A 19,642-nucleotide genomic window follows, 5' to 3' on the forward strand; every position below is an offset into this window, starting at 1 on the left:
CTAAATGTCCGTTGTTTGTCGCCGTAACAACGGATAACTTTAGTTTGACGAAGTATTATTTTTAAAAGCGCATGGTTGTTCGCACTTCAAAGCCTGATTACCAAACTTATAATGATACCTACAGAGCCAATTTGGGTTGTCACGAGACTTTGATCGATATCTAGAAGGACTTATAAAACTATTCCTACTAAAAGATCGGGACCTTGAATAATTTTGACTCATCTGATTTTTAATTTCACTGATCTCTAATGACAATTTTTCAAAATTTTTGCACATCATGTAAGTTGTTTGAACCAAATTTGAAATAATTGCATTTTCGCTTTTAGAATTTGGAAAATTACTAACTGAGGCTATTTCATTTTTATTATAAACTTCCCAAATATTATCGGCTAATTTAACTAATTCACTTATTTCATTCAAATTCGAACTAGTAAGAATAATACTTAAATTTTTGGGCAACTTCCTTATCCAAAGCTTTTTAAGAATTTCTTTGCTAAAATGGTTTCCAGAGAGTAGTACTAGAGACCGATAAAACTCAGAAGGTTTACGATCTCCCATTTCTGAATCGGATAACACTCGATCTAATTTGGCATTCTCACTTAATGAGTGCCGTTCAATTAAAATTTTCTTTAATGCAGAAAATTTGTCATTTTTAGGAGGATTTTGAATAAAATCAAGAATTGTCATAATTACATCCTGTGGAAGTGCAGTTATGACATTCATATTTTGTCCCTTCCTGAGTAATGTTCTTTCAACTAAATTGCATTTCAGCATGGATGAACCATGCTTCAGGGCAATTAGTCCAAAATTGGGGAAGTTTTACCGATGTAGCAAAAATTTCATCATTTTGATTCACATATGGATTTGGTAAATCATTTTGATAATTTTCATTATCCAAATCAATAAGTGAATCGTTTACTTGATTTCGTGGTGTAGATGTACGTATATTATTTGATGGTGAATGAAACATTGTTAATAGAAATAACTACAAAAATTATATTATAGGAAGAAATAAAAATGTCCGGAAAGGAGCGTTTACAAAACCCAAATTATTAATCTATTTTGATACATATACAGATACATATAAATAATATTAATACTAGATACAGCTCACCAAATATTTGTCGCAATGGTTTTAAAATTGATTGATGAATTTAGACAATGTATTGTGCAATGGCTTTAAAATTGATTGATGAAATTGGACAATGTATTGTGCAATGGCTTTAAAATTGATTGATGAAATTAGACAATGTATTGTGCAATGGCTTTAATTGTTTTGTATTTGTAGCTTTTGTTGTTGTTTCTCTTGCAATGTTTGATTGAAAGGCTGATGTTAATGATGCAGCGGTAACGTCTGAAATACTGACAATCCAAAAATACGACGAAGACGACGTCGTGCAGTTGAAAATAAACTAATTTTATAGAAGTGAATCTAGTTTTTGGACCACGACGTCTACGTCAAATACGCGTTAGAGAGGGCTCTTGTGATGTTCACGATATATTTGGTATATATTTTCAACTTGTTTTTCAGATAATTCTTCGAGTAGTGAGGACACTTCACACTAGTTTAAAGGTATGAATTACAAAACTTTTAGCGAGTTAGAGCTGGACGTTGCAAGATGTTACGCACTTTATTTGAAAGTGAATTTAAATAAATCTCTTCGCTGGTCTTTTGTAAATCAATTAAAGTTTGTTCAAATGCACCACTTTTAACAATTTGTTTAAGAATTTGCTGATAAAAACGTAATAAGTTGGATATAGTAAACAGAACTATGGCATCGTTTTCGGAAGTCAATATGGTTTCCACTCGCATAATATGTATATAACTAGGAAGAGAATAAATCGATTTTTGCTGAACATCAACTGGTGGCGTTATTATTTCATACAGCATACAAGAATTAAAATTTGATTCGTTTTTTTTGAAGGACGGTTTTATGTTTGGCTGGCTAGATCGCCAATGTGGTATTTAATATATAAATCACTATTTAATAATAAGCACTATCTATTTTTATAAAATATTTTTATTTAACAGCTCCTAAAAGTATGTTACAAAACGTTTTTAAATATTTCAACCGAATGAAAATTTTTGAAAGACAATATTTTACAATTGAAAAATAAAAATTAACAAGAACAAAAAAATTCAATTTATTTAAAGTAGGTACATTTAAAGTTGAATATAAATATAACCCTACAAGCTGATTATAAACTTTTTTTATTTGATTTGATACATCAACATCCGGCGCAGTACGATTTTGACATTTGGCCATCGAATTTACAAAAACAAAGTACATTGGATTTTTATTTATGTTTGTAGGTATGTGACCATGCTGCCACCTTGTATCATTCCGCTATGAGTGCTACCATGGTTCAACTATATTGGGTAATTCTTTACGATAGCTTTAGGCAAGGTGCACATGAGGATACGCGTCATAGACGCTGCAGGCGAAATTTGTACGCTTTGATGCCGAACACATGTATTTGAATGGAGAGCTGCATTCGAGGCGTCAGCTGCATGAAAGCGACAAATAATGAAATTCGTGTAGCTAAGCGTACAGCAATGTTGGTCGCTGATTGTACGTACGCTTGAAAAAAGGAAGAACAAGATGTTTGTTTACATTTTTTTGTATGCAAATTTGTGTAATTAGTTAAAAAATGTTACTTTAGTTAATAAAAGTGTGTGAAAGGTATATTACCAAAGCGAAAAAGAGTATTAAACACCACAACAGCTTGGTTGGACATAGTTGAAGCGTTTAAAAGGCTAAAAAGTGTTGGAAACTAGAAATCACCATTTTCTCTAGTCCGCGGTGGTTTAAAATTGCCTTTCATAATTTACAAAATATTGACAACATTTTCTTACTACACACAAAAGCTGTCAAGTTTTATGTTTTCATTCCATTACATTCGTCGAACAGCAACACGCTGATTTTGACAATCTGAACAAAGGTATGTTGTTGCTGTAGAGATGAGCCAACCCTATAGCTCAGCCATGAGTGCTACCAACTCAAAAGCGGTTAGTAAAAAAATCTACAGAAAACGAAACGAACAGAATTGCTATACGGATCAGGATTGAACCAGATAAATATCAGGATCACACGTTGTTGCATTTGCATGTTAAATTTCTATCGGTATCTGGTTCACCGTTCATTGGAACGTAACTGTTATAGAGCAATTTTCAGCCCAAGGCGAATCCATACCAGGTGGTGGCAAAGCGAATTCAACCAATTCGCCGCGCACAAGAATGTCAAGTCAAAAGAAAATTTTCATTGATTTCTATTAACTGACATATTGTTGTACAAGGCTTTGTATGGACATAGTGTACCTATACAAGTGTGTTCACTAAGCGATAAACGTCAAAACTACAAACAGCCTCGCTCACCTGATGGAAATCACAGGTCTAGAGTCGCATTTTTGGTCTCAACGACAACATTTTTGTCTACCAATCGTCTGGACTTTTCCAATTTTTCAATCGTTCGGCGCATTCGGTAATGGTATCCATTTTGAATTCGCTGTCATTCCGAATCCAGCGAGTGCCTGTCAGAATGCTTGACAGATAAGTCAACACACTTGTACTTGTACACTATGTGTATGGAAAATTATCAAGAAGAAGCAATTAGCTGTTGGGATAACACCATCTCTACTGAATTCGCCTTGTTTCAGCCGCTGCAGCAGCTAACTTCGCTTAGGCGCATTTTCGATCATTGCTTACTATATAGTTTGGCAGCTTAAGTAGAGGTTATCTTGCTAATAGAGTGGAAGGCAGTGGACTAGGCAGTCGAATGTCATATAATGAAGAAATGGTGTTCGGAGATTTTTCAAAGTTAAAAAAAAAAATGATAAAAGCTTTAATACAAATAAAACTATTGTTTTAATAACAACAAAAACGCCATATATATTCTGTATACATAAATTTGTAAGGATTATCTTAAATAATCTAAAGTTTTTTTTTGAAACTGAGTCGAGAACTGTGCGTGTGAATGTGCGAATTTTCACCGATCAGCTGTTATTTGTGCTACTTGGTAAAATTTACAATGTTTTCGATTTTCTCTCTCAACTATTGTTTACTATATAGTTTGGCAGCTTAATTCGAGGTTATGTTGCGAATAGAGTGGAAGGCACTCGCAGGCCGTGAAAATAGGCACTCGAATGGAGTGGAATGAAGAACAGTAGGAAGACCAGAGTTGCATTGGATCAATCATTGCATCAATATTAAAGATAAAATTAGAAAAAATAATTAAATACTTGAGTATAAGCAAACATTTTCTTTCAATTACTGCAATTAAGGTGTTCTAGATGTTATATATTCCAAAATTATAACATTTTATGTCTGTTTAAAAATTTAACTTCAATTTCCCTAAGATTTCCGTAATATGGCCATTAGTGATGTTTGTGTGTGTGTGCAAATTTTGAGCGATCAGCTTTTAGTTGCGCTACTTAGTAAATTTTACAATGCTCTCAACTGATGAAGAAAGTTTGACTACAGCATATAATTTTGCTACCAAAAATTAACTTTCATAATGAATTTTGAGGACGCTAAAGAAAATATACAACCTCTGTCTGTTGGACGGAACGCTAGTATTTTGCATGCGTCTTTACGTGTAGAATCGCCGCAAGCAATGATGACATGATATGAAACTTCTCGCTCTCTGAGAGCGCGTGAAAATGTGCATTTTTTATAACATTGACCATGGTTGCCATCATCCTCAAAATCAAATTTGGGCATTTCGGAATAACTTTGGGGTATTTCACATGGTAAAGGTTTAATTTATGATTTTCACCGAAAACTTACTCAAGATTGTCAAATGGGATATCAAAAAACTCGAATTTTTTCAGGATCGCAAATACAAAAAAAGCTTATTTTACCCGTTAAAAATTTTTCCGTGACAACACGTGAAATTTAATTTTTTTATAGCTAAGATAAAATGTACTTATATCTTTTCGTGCGTTAATATAACAGCTCATTTAATTTTGCTATTTCTTGTACCTTTTTTACAAATTTTTGATCCGCTTATGTAGTTGAACACACTTGAAATGAAAAATAATGAAAACGCACCGATTTTCTTCGAATTTTTTTTTGCGCGGTTTACGCAACTCTGATCTTCAAGACCCATTCTTGGAAACGAATGAAGTTTGTTTACAATCGAATGAACCAATGTTTACAATTGAATGCACTTTAAGACCCATTCCTGGAAACGAATTGATAGAGAATGAATATTTCGTATCATGTCATCATTGGCTGCAAGAGATATTAGCACAGCGGCGTGAGCTAGAACAAGCTATACACGACTACAAGGGTTATGATCCCCTGGATCCATGGTACGCCTATATTAGCTGGATTGAGCAAAGTTTTCCCTCAGGAGGCGAAGAATCGGGCTTGGAAGAGGTGATCACAAAGTGTTTGTCACGTTTCGCAGACGAGGCGCGATACTTCCAGGATAGGCGAATGGTTAAATTGTATATGAAATTTGTAAGTCCCTATAATTTTCAAATGTGTCATCTTTATACATAAGTATTTTTTATGAATTTAATTTAGATTGACAGTCGTCAGCATCCTATGGAATGCTATGAACAACTATTCAATGCAGGTATCGGAACCATGGTTGCGGATTTTTATATATGCTGGGCATATCATTATGATTTATGTGGTAATACACCTAAAGCCGATGAAATCTTTCTCCGTGGCATAGCGTGTCGTGCACAGCCACTAGAAGAATTGCAAGAAGCACACCTACATTTTGGTTTCACTGTGGCGCAAAGAATAATGTATCAAGATGATGACAATATGAAAGCGAATACAGAAAGACAGTTCGCAGAAAGACGTTTAGCACTGACATCATTGCGTGGGCATAAGAAAAAAGCGACAGTTGGAAGTATTCGGACTGGTGCAGCTATAAAAAGTTATACACCCGGAACTGTTGAAGTAAGTAATTTGATTCGAAACATATCAAACTCGCCTAAGTCCATCAAAAGCAATTTCTAGCAAATGCCAGTATCCTAGCTGTCCTTTATATGTAGTTTTGGTAACGTTTTACAAGACGGTGCACCACCTAATTTTTATCAAAATTATCAAAGGTGGTATCAAAAGACGCGTCCGTTTTAAGAATCGGAAAGCGGAAATCAAAAATTTTATTTCTCCCGATAGTTATTTAACCCTGGGTGGGTCCTTTTATGAATATATTATGGATATTCCATTCATCTATATTTGTTCAATAAGTTTTTATAATTAAATAATCACGATATATTTTTAATAATTATATTCGTTCAATAATCAATTCAAAAACCATATAATATATTTTTCACATCAAAAAATAACATGAAATATAAAAACTTGAAACTCGATTTTTAAAGAAAAATTAAAGTTTTTAACAATAACAAGTATTTCATAACAACGTGTAGTAAATCCCTACACTACTCCCCTCTTCCAAATTGTTCCATATTTAACAAATTAAATGTAACTCTTTTTGTTTTATCCAAACAACTATATTTACTCGCATCCAAATATGTAGGTTTAATTCTGTCTATAGAAATATTCATGAATTTATTATAATAATTAATTTTGAACCACATTGGTGTTTTCTCTATTACCTCAAATGGTCCTTCATATGGCTTCTGTAAACCGGTTCTCTTTCTATCAACTCTAACTAATACAAACTTGCAATCATTTAAATCTTTTGGAACATAAACTAGTGAATTTTTATGATGAGATATGTTTGATGCACAATTCTTTAAATTTTGTTTTAATTTTAACAGAACATCAGATGAGTCAAAGTTATTTTCAGATCGAACTACCATTTGCGAAGGAAGCCTTAGATTTTCCCCATATACCATCTCTGCAGCTGTAGATTGAATGTCTTCTTTATAGGATGATCGCAAACCTAACATTATAGGTAACTCCTCATACCATTCAGCTGCACTTCCACTTGCCATAATTGAAGCTTTAAGTTGCGTATGAAAGCGTTCAACTATTCCATTAGCTTGCGGATGATAAGCAGTGGTTATGATTTTATTACTTCCTAATAGTTTTGAGAGTTCTGTAAAAACCATGTAAATTACGCTCCCTGATCAGTTGTAATTGTCAACGGGACTCCAAATCGTGATATATACTCACGAAAGAAAGTTTCTGCCACATTTTTCGCGGAAATATTTTGAAGAGGATATGCTTCCGGCCAACGAGAATTCCTATCTATTAAAGTTAATATAAATCTAAAATCATGTGATGGAGGAAGAGGTCCAGCGATATCTAAATGTACATGTTCAAAACGCCCTTTTGGAATTGGTATTTTCGAAACTTGCGATTTTGTATGTCTATAAATTTTACTTTTTTGACAATTAATGCATTCTTTCGCCCACTGGTTTACATCTTTATTCATTCCTGGCCAAAAATATCAATTAGTGATTAACCGGCGTGTTGCTTTAATACCAACGTGGGCTATATCATGTATTTTCTCAAACACTAATTTTCTTAACACTTGAGGTATATATGGCCTTGTTAAATTAAGTGATATCTCACACCAAATTTGAATATTTAAAAATGGAACTGATAGTAGTTCTAATTTATGTCTACAATTTAGATTTTCTACTAATGATTTTATTTCATCATGTTTTCCTTGTTCAATAAATAACTCTTTTAAATTTACATCAATGGTTTCTAACGTTAAAACTTCGGGTATCCTTGACAACGCATCCGCAACACAGTTTAATTCCCCTTTTATGTATTTAATGTCACTAGTAAATTGGGATATGAACTCCAAATGTCTTGTCTGTCTGGGACTTCGATCTACCTTTGAATTCAATGCAAATGTAAGTGGCTTGTGATCCGTATAAACCGTAAAAGATCTACCTTCCAACCAATGTTTAAAGTGTTTAATAGTTAAATAAATAGCGAGTAACTCTCTATCAAAAGTACTATATTTACATTCAGACGGACTAAGTTTCTTAGAGAAGAAAGCTAACGGTTCTTTAGTATTGTTGATTTCCTGTTGAAGAACTCCTCCAATAGCCCTATCATGCTGTGTATTGGGCCTAGCATTTCAGCAAGCTTTGGTATATACCTATGGTAAAAATTAACCATTCCCACAAACTTTTGCATTCGTTGACATTGGCCGTCCAAAATCAAGAATTGATTGAATTTTCTCCGCTGATGGTTGAATACCTTCAGACGATATGTTGTAACCTAGGAAATTAATTTTACCTACTCCAAAAACGCACTTAGATGGCTTGATATTCAATCCGTACTTATCTAAACGTTGAAATAGTATATTAAGATGTTGTAAATGTTCTGATTCATCTTTACTAGCTATCAGTATGTCGTCCAAATAAACAAATATAAAATCGAAATCGTGTAACACTTCATTTATAAACCTTTGGAATGTTTGCGCTGAATTTCGTAATCCAAAAGGCATTCTGACGAATTCGAACATTCCAAAAGGTGTGGTTATGGCAGTCTTATGAATGTCTTCTTCCGCAACAGGTATCTGATGATAAGCCCTAACCAAATCTATCTTTGAAAATATTGTTTTATTTTTGAATTCAATATGTAAATTATATATGTGTGGCAAAGGGTATCGATCAGGTACAGTGATTAAATTAATCCTACGATAATCTCCGCAAGGACGCCAGTCATTTGCGTCTTTTTTAGGTACTAAATGTAATGGCGATGTTCCATGTGATTTAGATGGACGACATATTCCTGATTTTAATAAAAAATCGAATTCAGTCTTTGCTATTTTAAATTTAACAGGATCTAAACGTCTTGGCCTACAAAAAGGTATTATTCCATTCGTTATAATATGATGAACTGTCGAATGATTAACCTTTTTATTATAATCTGGCTCAGAAGTTAAAGAAGGAAAATTTTTTAAAAGTTTTGTATATTGATTTTCAACTGAAAATAATTTAGGCAATGAAATATTGCAAAACCCAGATATAGTGTGACTGACTAATTCCTGCTGAGGTATGCCCAGTCCGTCCAGGGTTCCTATATTTGGTGGGGGAACCTATTCCGATGAAAATAAATAGACAAAGGAGTTCTGAAAACGTTATAAAGTTTATTTAAAAAGGGATCGATATCCTTAAGAGCTACTCCTATTCTTTGTCCCTGTCTAAATAAGAGTAGCTGAGGTAGAACCCCTCTGCTAGCTCTCCGTCAGTTGGAGTAGAAACCTCCTACTGAATATAAAATAATTCACGAAATGAAGTAGAAACCTTCAGGTCGTGTTGGTCAGTGGTAGAAGCCCACTGACTCGTATGCCTATCTCCTAGCTTCTGATCTTACAAGCTAATTTGCCGCCCTTATATACGATTTTGTACGCCGGAGGACAGTTATTTCCTAAAAACAATTCATTGTAATAATTCCTCAGTTATAAAATTATGCAGGACTGCACGCAGGCAGTCAGTAATTTTACAATAACAATTATAAAAGTTGGAAATGCAAAAATCGAATTCTAGTTTAACGCTACTTTCGCTGTATTCTATTGGTACATACATACGCTTACATGCTAACATGCTTTTTCCCTCTTTCCATTATCATGCATATGGTGGTACATCGGTATATATACATATATGCATATTTTCGATCATGTATGACGATCCGCTATCCCGGCGTTTCATATCCCAATTTTAGGGAGCCCTAATATACATATCGAACAATGTACCAAATCTCGTACGTACGCTTGTTGTATGCCTGCCGTGTTTTCCAGTCTTTGCTTTACCTATCGAATTCGATCATTTGTGTTTATGCGTATGTTCGCTGTCACTTGGTTTTGATGGTGCGTTGGCCTCGTTTGATGCTTTCGGCTTCTCCTTAGCGCGTGCGTTGGTGTGTCGTAAGTATGTAGAGAAAAGTCCCAATTAGTAGCAGCGCTTAGTTTGGCGACTTTTACTGCTGATCTTTGTTTATCCAAATTATTATGTATGTTGTATTTGTGGCTGAGTGCATTGGATGCGCAAAGGGTTGGTTGACCGGCATAATTTTATGTTTATGTGCATTTCCATTTTCATTCCAAATGTTTTAGTGTATGTTAGGGTGACCTATATTTGAAACTTATGTGGGCGAAAAATGTAAATATTGTGCTTGCGTGCAAAAGTGCGCAAGTCTGGTTTATCCTTCAATTTAGTAAATAATAATTCAATATGCGACCGCATGTATTTGTTTTGACGTGTGATTCATAAAGGTATAATTCATGTCATAAAAATGTATAAATGTTAAATTCAGAGTTAAATTCAATTCTTGTATAACATGTATGTAAGAAAAAATGAAAAATAGGTATATGTTGTGAGGGTACAAAACCCTCGGTTTTGGGATCCTCACACTCCCCCCTCACCTACCGCAGCGAAGCTTACGGTCACCGTGCCGGTGCGTGTGATCCGTACTCGGAAGAATTGTTCGCTCACACTGCCTTCGTCGTCGCTGTCGTCATGGTTGTTGTTGTCGTTGAGGCTGTCGTTGACCTTACTGTCCATACGGCTTAATATTTCGCTGTCGTCGTTTGTGTTTGTTGAGGCTGCCGTTGACCTCGCTGGCCATACGGCTTAATACTTCGCTGTCGTTGTTCGTTGTTGGCGTTTTGCTTCCCTTCACATTGGCGGTGTGTGACTCCAGTCTATACTGTAAATAAAAAACTGGTGGGTTTTCCTTAGGGTGCTCTCACCGTATATGGTGGATTTAAAAAAAATGTGGTATATCATGAGCCTAGTTACAGGGTATATTTATGTGATTATGTAATTGTGGTTAGAGTTTACCGCGCTTAAGTGGTTGATCCGAAGTTCGGGTACTTCTTGAAATGAAATTTCTTCGTGTATGATTTGATACTGTTGCGGTTGGGCGTGTACGTTACTACCGATTTGATTCGAGTTGCAGTAGAATCTCACGTAATAATCCGTTATTCCGGAGCTGTCTCTGGGCGTGTGTTCATTTAGGGCTGCTATAGCAAACTGTCTTCCTAGGTGTAATCTTGCTACAGGTATCGGTCCTTTGGCGATCTGTACTTGGGTTCCTCGAGCGACCTGTACCTGATTTTCTGGAAATGTTCGTGCCTGATTCTCCGTATTGTTTTGCACTTGAGCGTCTTTATATACTATCAGTTGTTGGCTCGGACTTTGGTCCTCTTCGTGTTGTCTCTCGGTCTCTTCGCTGACTCGTGTGAGCGTACCACAGATGGCTACCTCGCTGTTCTCTCTCTGTTGTTGTACCTCGGGGATATTGTTTGTTGTTCGATTGGACGATGTTGACGGGATTTGATCTTCGCTAGCGTTCTTCTTGTTACCCTGTTCATTCCTTTGCTTTATGGATTCATTGTTGTCGGCGGCGTCGGTTGCGTGGTATGCTTTCAGCTCACTTAAGTGGGCTGTCCTCCTCCTTCCTCTGAAAACTTTGTCTAGCTCTACGATCACTGGTGATACAAAGTTCGTTATCCGATGGGGTCCACTGTACCTGGGCGCTAGTTTGGCTGCAAAGTTATCCACCGCTTTTGACAGCTGATGCTCCTTTACCAGCACTAGGTCGCCTATAGCCGGTCGCCATTGCCTTCTTCTTAAATTATAATGCTTTGCTTGCTCCGCTGATGCTCGCTCTTGCTTCCGTCGTACCATCTCGAATATCTCCCCCATCTTCATCGATTTCTCCGCTGGATTAGCTACTCTCTCACCTGAACCGAATGTGTTCTCGTCGTAAAGGCTATTGTGAATCCTTGGTTCTCTGCCTTGTACTACATATGCTGGACTGTACCCTGTCGATTCGCATACGCTTGTGTTTAATGCGAGTGTTATCTCTGGTATCAGCTCGTCCCATGTTCTCTGCTCATTCCCTGAGAACTGTGCTATCATCCTCTTGATGTTGCGGTTCGCTCTTTCTGTCGGATTCTCCTGCGGTGTGTATAGTGCTGTCAGCTGGTGTTTTACGCCAAGCTCCTCCAAATACTTCTTAAAACGTTTGCTCACGAACTGCGCTCCGTTGTCTGTGATTAATACCTTTGGAATGCCAAATCGTGCCAAAATTCTCTCTCTAAATCCTCGTACTACGCTTTCTGTTGTTGTCTTTCTAATTGCCATTATCTCCACCCATTTTGAAAATCTGTCAACGAAAACTAATGCCATTGTATTACCATGTTTTGAGCGTGGCATTGGACCAACAAAGTCTGCACACACTGTTGCCCACGGTTCTTCTGGAATTTTAGTTAACATCTTACCCGCGGCCTGTTGTTGACTAGGTTTGTATACCTGACATCCATGACATTGTTGTACGTACTTCCTTACGTCTCTGAACATTCCGGGCCAGTAATATCGTGTCGTCGCTCGTGCAATAGATTTTCGAACGCCCATGTGTCCTGCGCTTGGTGTGTCATGAATTTCTGCCAGCACTCTGCGTCTCTGTGGGGTCGGTATACATAGCTTCCACGGTACTGCGTCTTCACCATCAACTTGACTCTCTATTCTCCTGTAGAGCTTTCCGTCCTCGATCACATAGTCTGGGAATTTCTCCGGAGCCTTTCTTACCTCTGTAATCTTCGCTTTTAGCCACTTGCACTCGTCTTTGCCTTGCTCTACTGTCAACGTAGTTAGTTGCTCGTCCATCGGCTGTCTCGAAAGTGCATCTGCCACCACGTTTAGCTTTCCTTTCCGGTACTGTACGTCGAATGAGTATTGTTGTAGTTCTAGTGCCCATCTAGCAATCCGTCCCGTCGGACTGTCTATTGCGTTTAACCATTTTAGAGCTAGGTGGTCTGTGATTACCGTGAACGTCTATCCCTCTAGGTAGGGTCTCATCTTCCTTATCGCCCACACTATTGCCAAACATTCTTTCTCTGTCGGGGAATAATTTGTTTCTGCCTTGTTAAGTCGGCGACTCGCATAAGCAATCACTCGTTCTTCGCTGTCTGATCCTTGGGTGAGCACTGCTCCGAGGCCAAAATCGCTTGCATCCGTCTGTAGGCAAAACTTCTTCGAAAAATCTGGGCAAGCTAGTACAGGTGCTTGGGTGAGTGCGGCTTTTAATGATTCGAATGCCGACTGCTGCTCTTCCGACCACTTCCACTTCCTTCCTTTCTTTAGCATTGACGTCAACGGGTGTGAAACTTGTGAAAAGTCTGAGACGAATCTCCTGTACCACGATACCACTCCTAGGAATCTTCGTAGTTCGCGTAAATTGTTTGGCGGTGTCAACTCTTTGATGGCTGCTATCTTGTCCGGGTCCGTGTGAATGCCTTCCTCGCTAACGACATGACCTAGATACTTTAAACTTTTCTTAAAAAATTCACATTTTTCCGGGTTTATCTTAAGGTTTGCTCTTCGCAGCCGTTGAAATATTTCCGCCAGGTGTATTATGTGTTCTTCCAATGTTTTGCTCGTAATGATGATGTCATCTAGATATGCGAATGCGTAAGGTTCCAACTCTGGTCCTATAACGTGATCGAGTGCCCTCTGGAAAGTTGCTGGGGCTGAGTGCAGACCGAACGGCATTACTTTCCATTGATATAGCCCACGTCCGGGTACAGTGAATGCGGTGTATTGTTTGCTGTTTTCTTCCATGGGGAGTTGCCAATATCCGTTTTTTAAATCGAGGCTGCTGATAAGCCGAGCACTTCTCAATCTATCCAGGATGTGTTGGATACGGGGTAACGGGTATGCGTCTGGTACTGACCTTGCGTTTAGTTGGCGGTAATCTACGCACAGTCTCCACTTACCATTTTTCTTCCTTGCCAGAACTATTGGTGCGCTGTGCGGGCTTCTAGAAGGTTCGATGCAACCTTTCTCGATAAGCTCATCGATTTCCTTATTAATAATCTCTTGCATCTTGGGATTCTTCGGGTAATATCTTTGTTTTATGGGGCGGTCGTCTTTCATCACTATCTTGTGCGTGGCCACGTTGGATACACCTGACATTTCCTGGAACATCTTTAATTCTTTGTTGAGAAATTTACTCACCGACTCGTCTGTGTTCGCAACTTTTTGGCTGTTATCTTTGTGACTACTTTCATTTCTACTTTCGACCATTGTTGTACAAGTGACCGCATCCTCCTCCTGATTGTTTGTGTTCAAGGTTAGCGTTTGTTCTCCGCATCTCATCTCCATGTTCACCTTCGCTAGGTAATCCGTTCCAAGCACCACTTCGTCGACTAGTCCTGGTAGGATTAGCATTTCATTTCGCAGCACTTGGTTACTCATTCTCACTTCTACATCTACCGCTTCTATGATCGTCTTAGGTTTGCCATCTCCCAGTATCACTCGTGTTTCTATCGCCTTGAATATACCTGTTTTCAGCCTTCTTGCCAATGTTCCACTCACAAAGCTTCGCGTCGCCCCTGTATCGATTGCTGCTACTACCTCTTCGCCATTCACCGTAATATTCGCCAAGATCCGGCCCTTTGTATGTCTTAACGTGTTTAGTTTTCCCGAGGTTGCGTTTGGGGAGACCCCACTCCTCGGTGCCAATGAGGTCTCTGGCCGTTTCCCTGCGTTCGTCTACAACAATTTCATGTGAGTGTGCCTACTTTTCCGCATGTCCAGCAGAATTCGATGCGAGCGCTACGGCAACCGTATGCGACATGGCCGCCTCCTCCGCATCGTCTGCACGCCGTGTTTGTATCGATGTATCTTGGTGCCGGGTCTGATTTCTGGGATGGTTGTTTCTCTGTCTGCTGTTCCCGCTCCTCTGCCTGTATATATTGGTAACGTTCTTCTGGGCGCCTTGGTACAAATGGTCTTGCCGTTGGTCGCATCGGATCTCTGTCAGGGGTAATATTTTCATAATCTTCTACCAAACTTACCAATTCTTCCAGGCTGCTGACCTCGCCTCTTTTAACATACAGCTGGATTTCTCTGCGGGAGTTCCTGTATATGCGGTTTAGCTTTTGGTCTTCGGTGTAGGCGGCATGTCGCATCAGCCCTTGTTGTGCTAGCACATAATCCTTGAACTTCTCTCCTGGTCTTTGCATGCGTGCCCGTATCTCGTCGTCCAACTGTTCAAAATATCTGGAGCTGAGGAAAAATTTTAGGAAATCTTTCTTGAATGAGTCCCACTCTTTCCAACTCCGGTTGTTATTTCGGTACCAAACCAACGCTTTGTCTTTGAGTAGCTCCGGCAATGCTCTTGGCATCGAGTTGACGTTTATTTCGTATCCTTCTGCCAGTTCTTCCACGCGTTCTATGAACCCTAGAGGATCCTTGCCCCCGTCGTATTTCAAGCCCCATTTTCTTACCCGGTCCATAGTGGTTGCGTATGTACCTGGCTGTTGCATCGCATATAGTGGTGGTTGTGGGACCTCGTGTTGGATGGGTGCGCCGGCTGTATTCTCGTCATCCGTTCTCGTAGCGCTTGGAGATGTCGACCGACTATTTGCCTGTGGTTTGTTTAGATTAGATGTCGTTCTTGCATGTTGTAGAGCTAGTTCTGTAAGCCGATCACGCCATTTCTCGTTGTCCTTTTCTGCCTGTACGAACGCCGCCAATCGCTTCCTTAGTTCGTCTACCGTTCCCGTATCATCCAGCTCGAACTCCGAGTGGTAACTTACCAGCTCCTCTCGGGTCAGATAATATACCCATGATACCTTTACCATTTTCTTATTTGCGTATCCTTTCCTTGTTAGTTTGTGTGCTTAGCCTTCGTTGTTTTGCTTTCCGTGTATCCTTGTTACCTTCCTTTATGTAAAGCCTTGATAATTTCCTTGATCTTCCTTAAGTCTTCTTGGGTGCCATATGTGTTTTTATTTATAAGCCTGCTCGGGCGCCATATGTGACGGACTAATTCCTGCTGAGGTAGGCCCAGTCCGTCCAGGGTTCCTATATTTGGTGGGGGAACCTATTCCGATGAAAATAAATAGACAAAGGAGTTCTGAAAACGTTATAAAGTTTATTTAAAAAGGGATCGATATCCTTAAGAGCTACTCCTATTCTTTGTCCCTGTCTAAATAAGAGTAGCTGAGGTAGAACCCCTCTGCTAGCTCTCCGTCAGTTGGAGTAGAAACCTCCTACTGAATATAAAATAATTCACGAAATGAAGTAGAAACCTTCAGGTCGTGTTGGTCAGTGGTAGAAGCCCACTGACTCGTATGCCTATCTCCTAGCTTCTGATCTTACAAGCTAATTTGCCGCCCTTATATACGATTTTGTACGCCGGAGGACAGTTATTTCCTAAAAACAATTCATTGTAATAATTCCTCAGTTATAAAATTATGCAGGACTGCACGCAGGCAGTCAGTAATTTTACAATAACAATTATAAAAGTTGGAAATGCAAAAATCGAATTCTAGTTTAACGCTACTTTCGCTGTATTCTATTGGTACATACATACGCTTACATGCTAACATGCTTTTTCCCTCTTTCCATTATCATGCATATGGTGGTACATCGGTATATATACATATATGCATATTTTCGATCATGTATGACGATCCGCTATCCCGGCGTTTCATATCCCAATTTTAGGGAGCCCTAATATACATATCGAACAATGTACCAAATCTCGTACGTACGCTTGTTGTATGCCTGCCGTGTTTTCCAGTCTTTGCTTTACCTATCGAATTCGATCATTTGTGTTTATGCGTATGTTCGCTGTCACTTGGTTTTGATGGTGCGTTGGCCTCGTTTGATGCTTTCGGCTTCTGCTTAGCGCGTGCGTGGGTGTGTCGTAAGTATGTAGAGAAAAGTCCCAATTAGTAGCAGCGCTTAGTTTGGCGACTTTTACTGCGATCTTTGTTTATCCAAATTATTATGTATGTTGTATTTGTGGCTGAGTGCATTGGATGCGCAAAGGGTTGGTTGACCGGCATAATTTTATGTTTTTGTGCATTTCCATTTTCATTCCAAATGTTTTAGTGTATGTTAGGGTGACCTATATTTGAAACTTATGTGGGCGAAAAATGTAAATATTGTGCTTGCGTGCAAAAGTGCGCAAGTCTGGTTTATCCTTCAATTTAGTAAATAATAATTCAATATGCGACCGCATGTATTTGTTTTGACGTGTAGTTCATAAAGGTATAATTCATGTCATAAAAAAGTATAAATGCTAAATTCAGAGTTAAATTCAATTCTTGTATAACATGTATGTAAGAAAAAATGAAAAATAGGTATATGTTGTGAGGGTACAAAACCCTCGGTTTTGGGATCCTCACAATAGCATCTACAGATAAACTAGTTAGAGGATCTATTAATTTCTTATTCTTTATATCTATTAAAAGTCCATATTTTTCTAAAAAATCTGCACCTATGATTGATTTTGAAATATCTGCAATAAGAAATACAAACGGAAATTCTCGACGGAGTCCCAAATTAAGTTTTAATAATTTTTTTCCATAAGTCGAAATCATGCTGCCATTAGCAGCCGTTAAAATAATATCTGAAGATTTTTTGTAAATTTTGAATTTAGATGAAGGAAGAACTGAAATCTCAGCACCACTATCTATTAAGAATTTTAGCTTGCTTTCTTTATCTAATACAAACAAGCGACGTGTTGAAAAATTCAAAATGCTGTTGTTAGTCGCTGCAACAACAGCGCTGTTTAGTTTGTTTGACTAGGACCATTTTTCTGGAAAGCACACGGTTCTTCACATTTACGAGCTTTACTGCCGAAACGGTAATGATACTTACATAACCAGTTTTGAGACATTGATCTACCTCGCGACTGAGAATTCCTAAAATAAATAAATTTAAGGCGCGATAACCTCCGAGATCTAAGGCAGAGCTTCTCTTCCAATTTGCGTCGTGCTCCTCTTGATTTTCCCTACAAATTGACCGGACGGGACCTACATGTTTTTATGCCGACTCCGAACGGCATCTGCAAGGCAGATGAGTTTTCACTGAGAGCTTTTCATGGCAGAAATACACCCGGAGCGCTTGCCAAACACCGCCGAGGGGCGACCCCGCTTAGAAAAATTTTCTTCTAATTGAAAAACCTTATTTCTAAAATTTTGATGTTGCTTTGCCCGGGAGTTGAACCCAGGGCATACGGTGTGATAGGCGGAGCACGCTACCATCACACCACGATGGCCGCCATCTAATTGTAAATGATTAAAACTTTCACATATTTTTGTTGTGGCCTTCGCTAAATTCTCTAAAATTTTTCCCAATTCATTAATATTAATCGAAGATGTAACAACTCTATTTCTAACAGCACAAATTTCATTACCACTGGTTATCTCCCAAATTTTATCTGCCAGTTGCAAAAGATCATTAATATTATTTAAATTAGCACTAGTCAATGCAACATAAAGATTTTTTGGAAGTTTACGTAACCAAAGATTTTTAAGGAAATTTGAATCGATAGTATTACCTGCTAGTTGGTCAAGGGTCCTATAATATTCAGAAGGTTTCCGATCACCTATCTCAGTATCTTATAAAATTTTATCTAATCTTCTCTGTTCGCTTAAGGAGTGCCTATCAATAAGAGCTTTCTTTAAATTGTCATATTTTCCACTTTCAGGTGGATTTTGAATAACATCTAATACATTTGCAATAATGTCTTGTGGCAAGGCAGTTATTACAAACTCGTATTTAGTCAAATCTCTAGTTATACCTTTTGTAGCAAATTACGTCTCAGCATGTACGAACCATCCTTCTGGACAGTTCGACCAAAATTGCGGTAATTTTACCGAAGTGGCACAAATTTCATTCCTATCGTAAGGATTGCGTATATTTTCTGACGAGAACTCACATGGATCCTCTATATCTATAAGAGACCTGTTTTGTCTATCTCCCGCGCCCGTTTCACGCGGAGAATGACACATTTTGAAAAAGGTTCACAAAAAAATAAAAAAATAACAATCCTATAGACTTCTATAAATATATTATAAAATTAAAATCAAATTATATAATAATCATATATGTATAAATATTTAATAGTTGATGTGGATATGTTGTAACGTTACAGCTGAATGACTGCACAGGAAGTGCACACGAAACGCAGTGACTGAAATCACTACCACACAGTTTAGCGACGCTCTGATCCACGTATTAGCGCTTCCTTTTGCTTTTCTTCTGCCTTTAAATTGTGTTTTTAAATATTATGAACTGTTCGATATTTTGCAATTGTTGCTATGTCAAGTCATAGCTCTTCAAACGATGACGAAAGTAGAATGGCAGACATTGTAATATACATACATATTTATCGAATGTAGAGGTAACTCATAAGCGCCGACGTTTGCTGTTGCAGTGATGAATTACTCTATATATAACTGCGCTGTTGGTGACTAATTGAGAGCAAAAATGTATAGAACTTTCTAAGTGATTCAAGATGCAGTGAGTATAATTGAGGATATGTATGTGCGTATGTATTGGGCAATTTGACTGCTGACTCAGATGTACTTTGGGTTTGTGTTATACTCCTACAGCAAATAAGTCGTAACTTGACTGTACGACGTGCTCTAGTTGACGATTTCCGCTTTGTACCGTTGCTAGCATTCGTCCTCAAACGTTCACATGAACAAGAAAAACAAAAATACAAAAGATACTTACACTGCTGTAAGATTTAACTTATGTTATCCAAATTAGTTGGGAAGAACTATATCTTTTGGTGTTGCTGGAGCAATTTATTAATATCAAGCAGCTGAAGAGAGTGAAGATGCATTGGCGCAGTCGGTAAAATGTTTGTTGTGCTGCTCGAATACTTTGGTTTCTGCCAAAACTTTACGATTTCATGTGATTGGTCTGAAGATAA

General features: G+C 38.1%; 1 protein-coding gene across 1 annotated transcript in view; it reads left to right on the forward strand.

Annotated features, from left to right (window-relative positions):
- The first annotated feature begins 5,094 nt into the window (after positions 1 to 5,094).
- Positions 5,095 to 19,642, forward strand: part of LOC137248490 (uncharacterized) — a 197,190-nt gene continuing 182,642 nt past the window's right edge. Inside the window, exons 1-2 of the mRNA XM_067779425.1 lie at positions 5,095 to 5,464; positions 5,531 to 5,917. Coding sequence (XP_067635526.1) covers positions 5,150 to 5,464; positions 5,531 to 5,917 — 702 coding nt within the window. The 5' untranslated portion in view covers positions 5,095 to 5,149. The remainder of the gene's footprint in view (positions 5,465 to 5,530; positions 5,918 to 19,642) is intronic.

Source organism: Eurosta solidaginis, chromosome 4 (assembly GCF_040869045.1).
Source record: "Eurosta solidaginis isolate ZX-2024a chromosome 4, ASM4086904v1, whole genome shotgun sequence".
Lineage (NCBI taxonomy): Eukaryota > Metazoa > Arthropoda > Insecta > Diptera > Tephritidae > Eurosta > Eurosta solidaginis.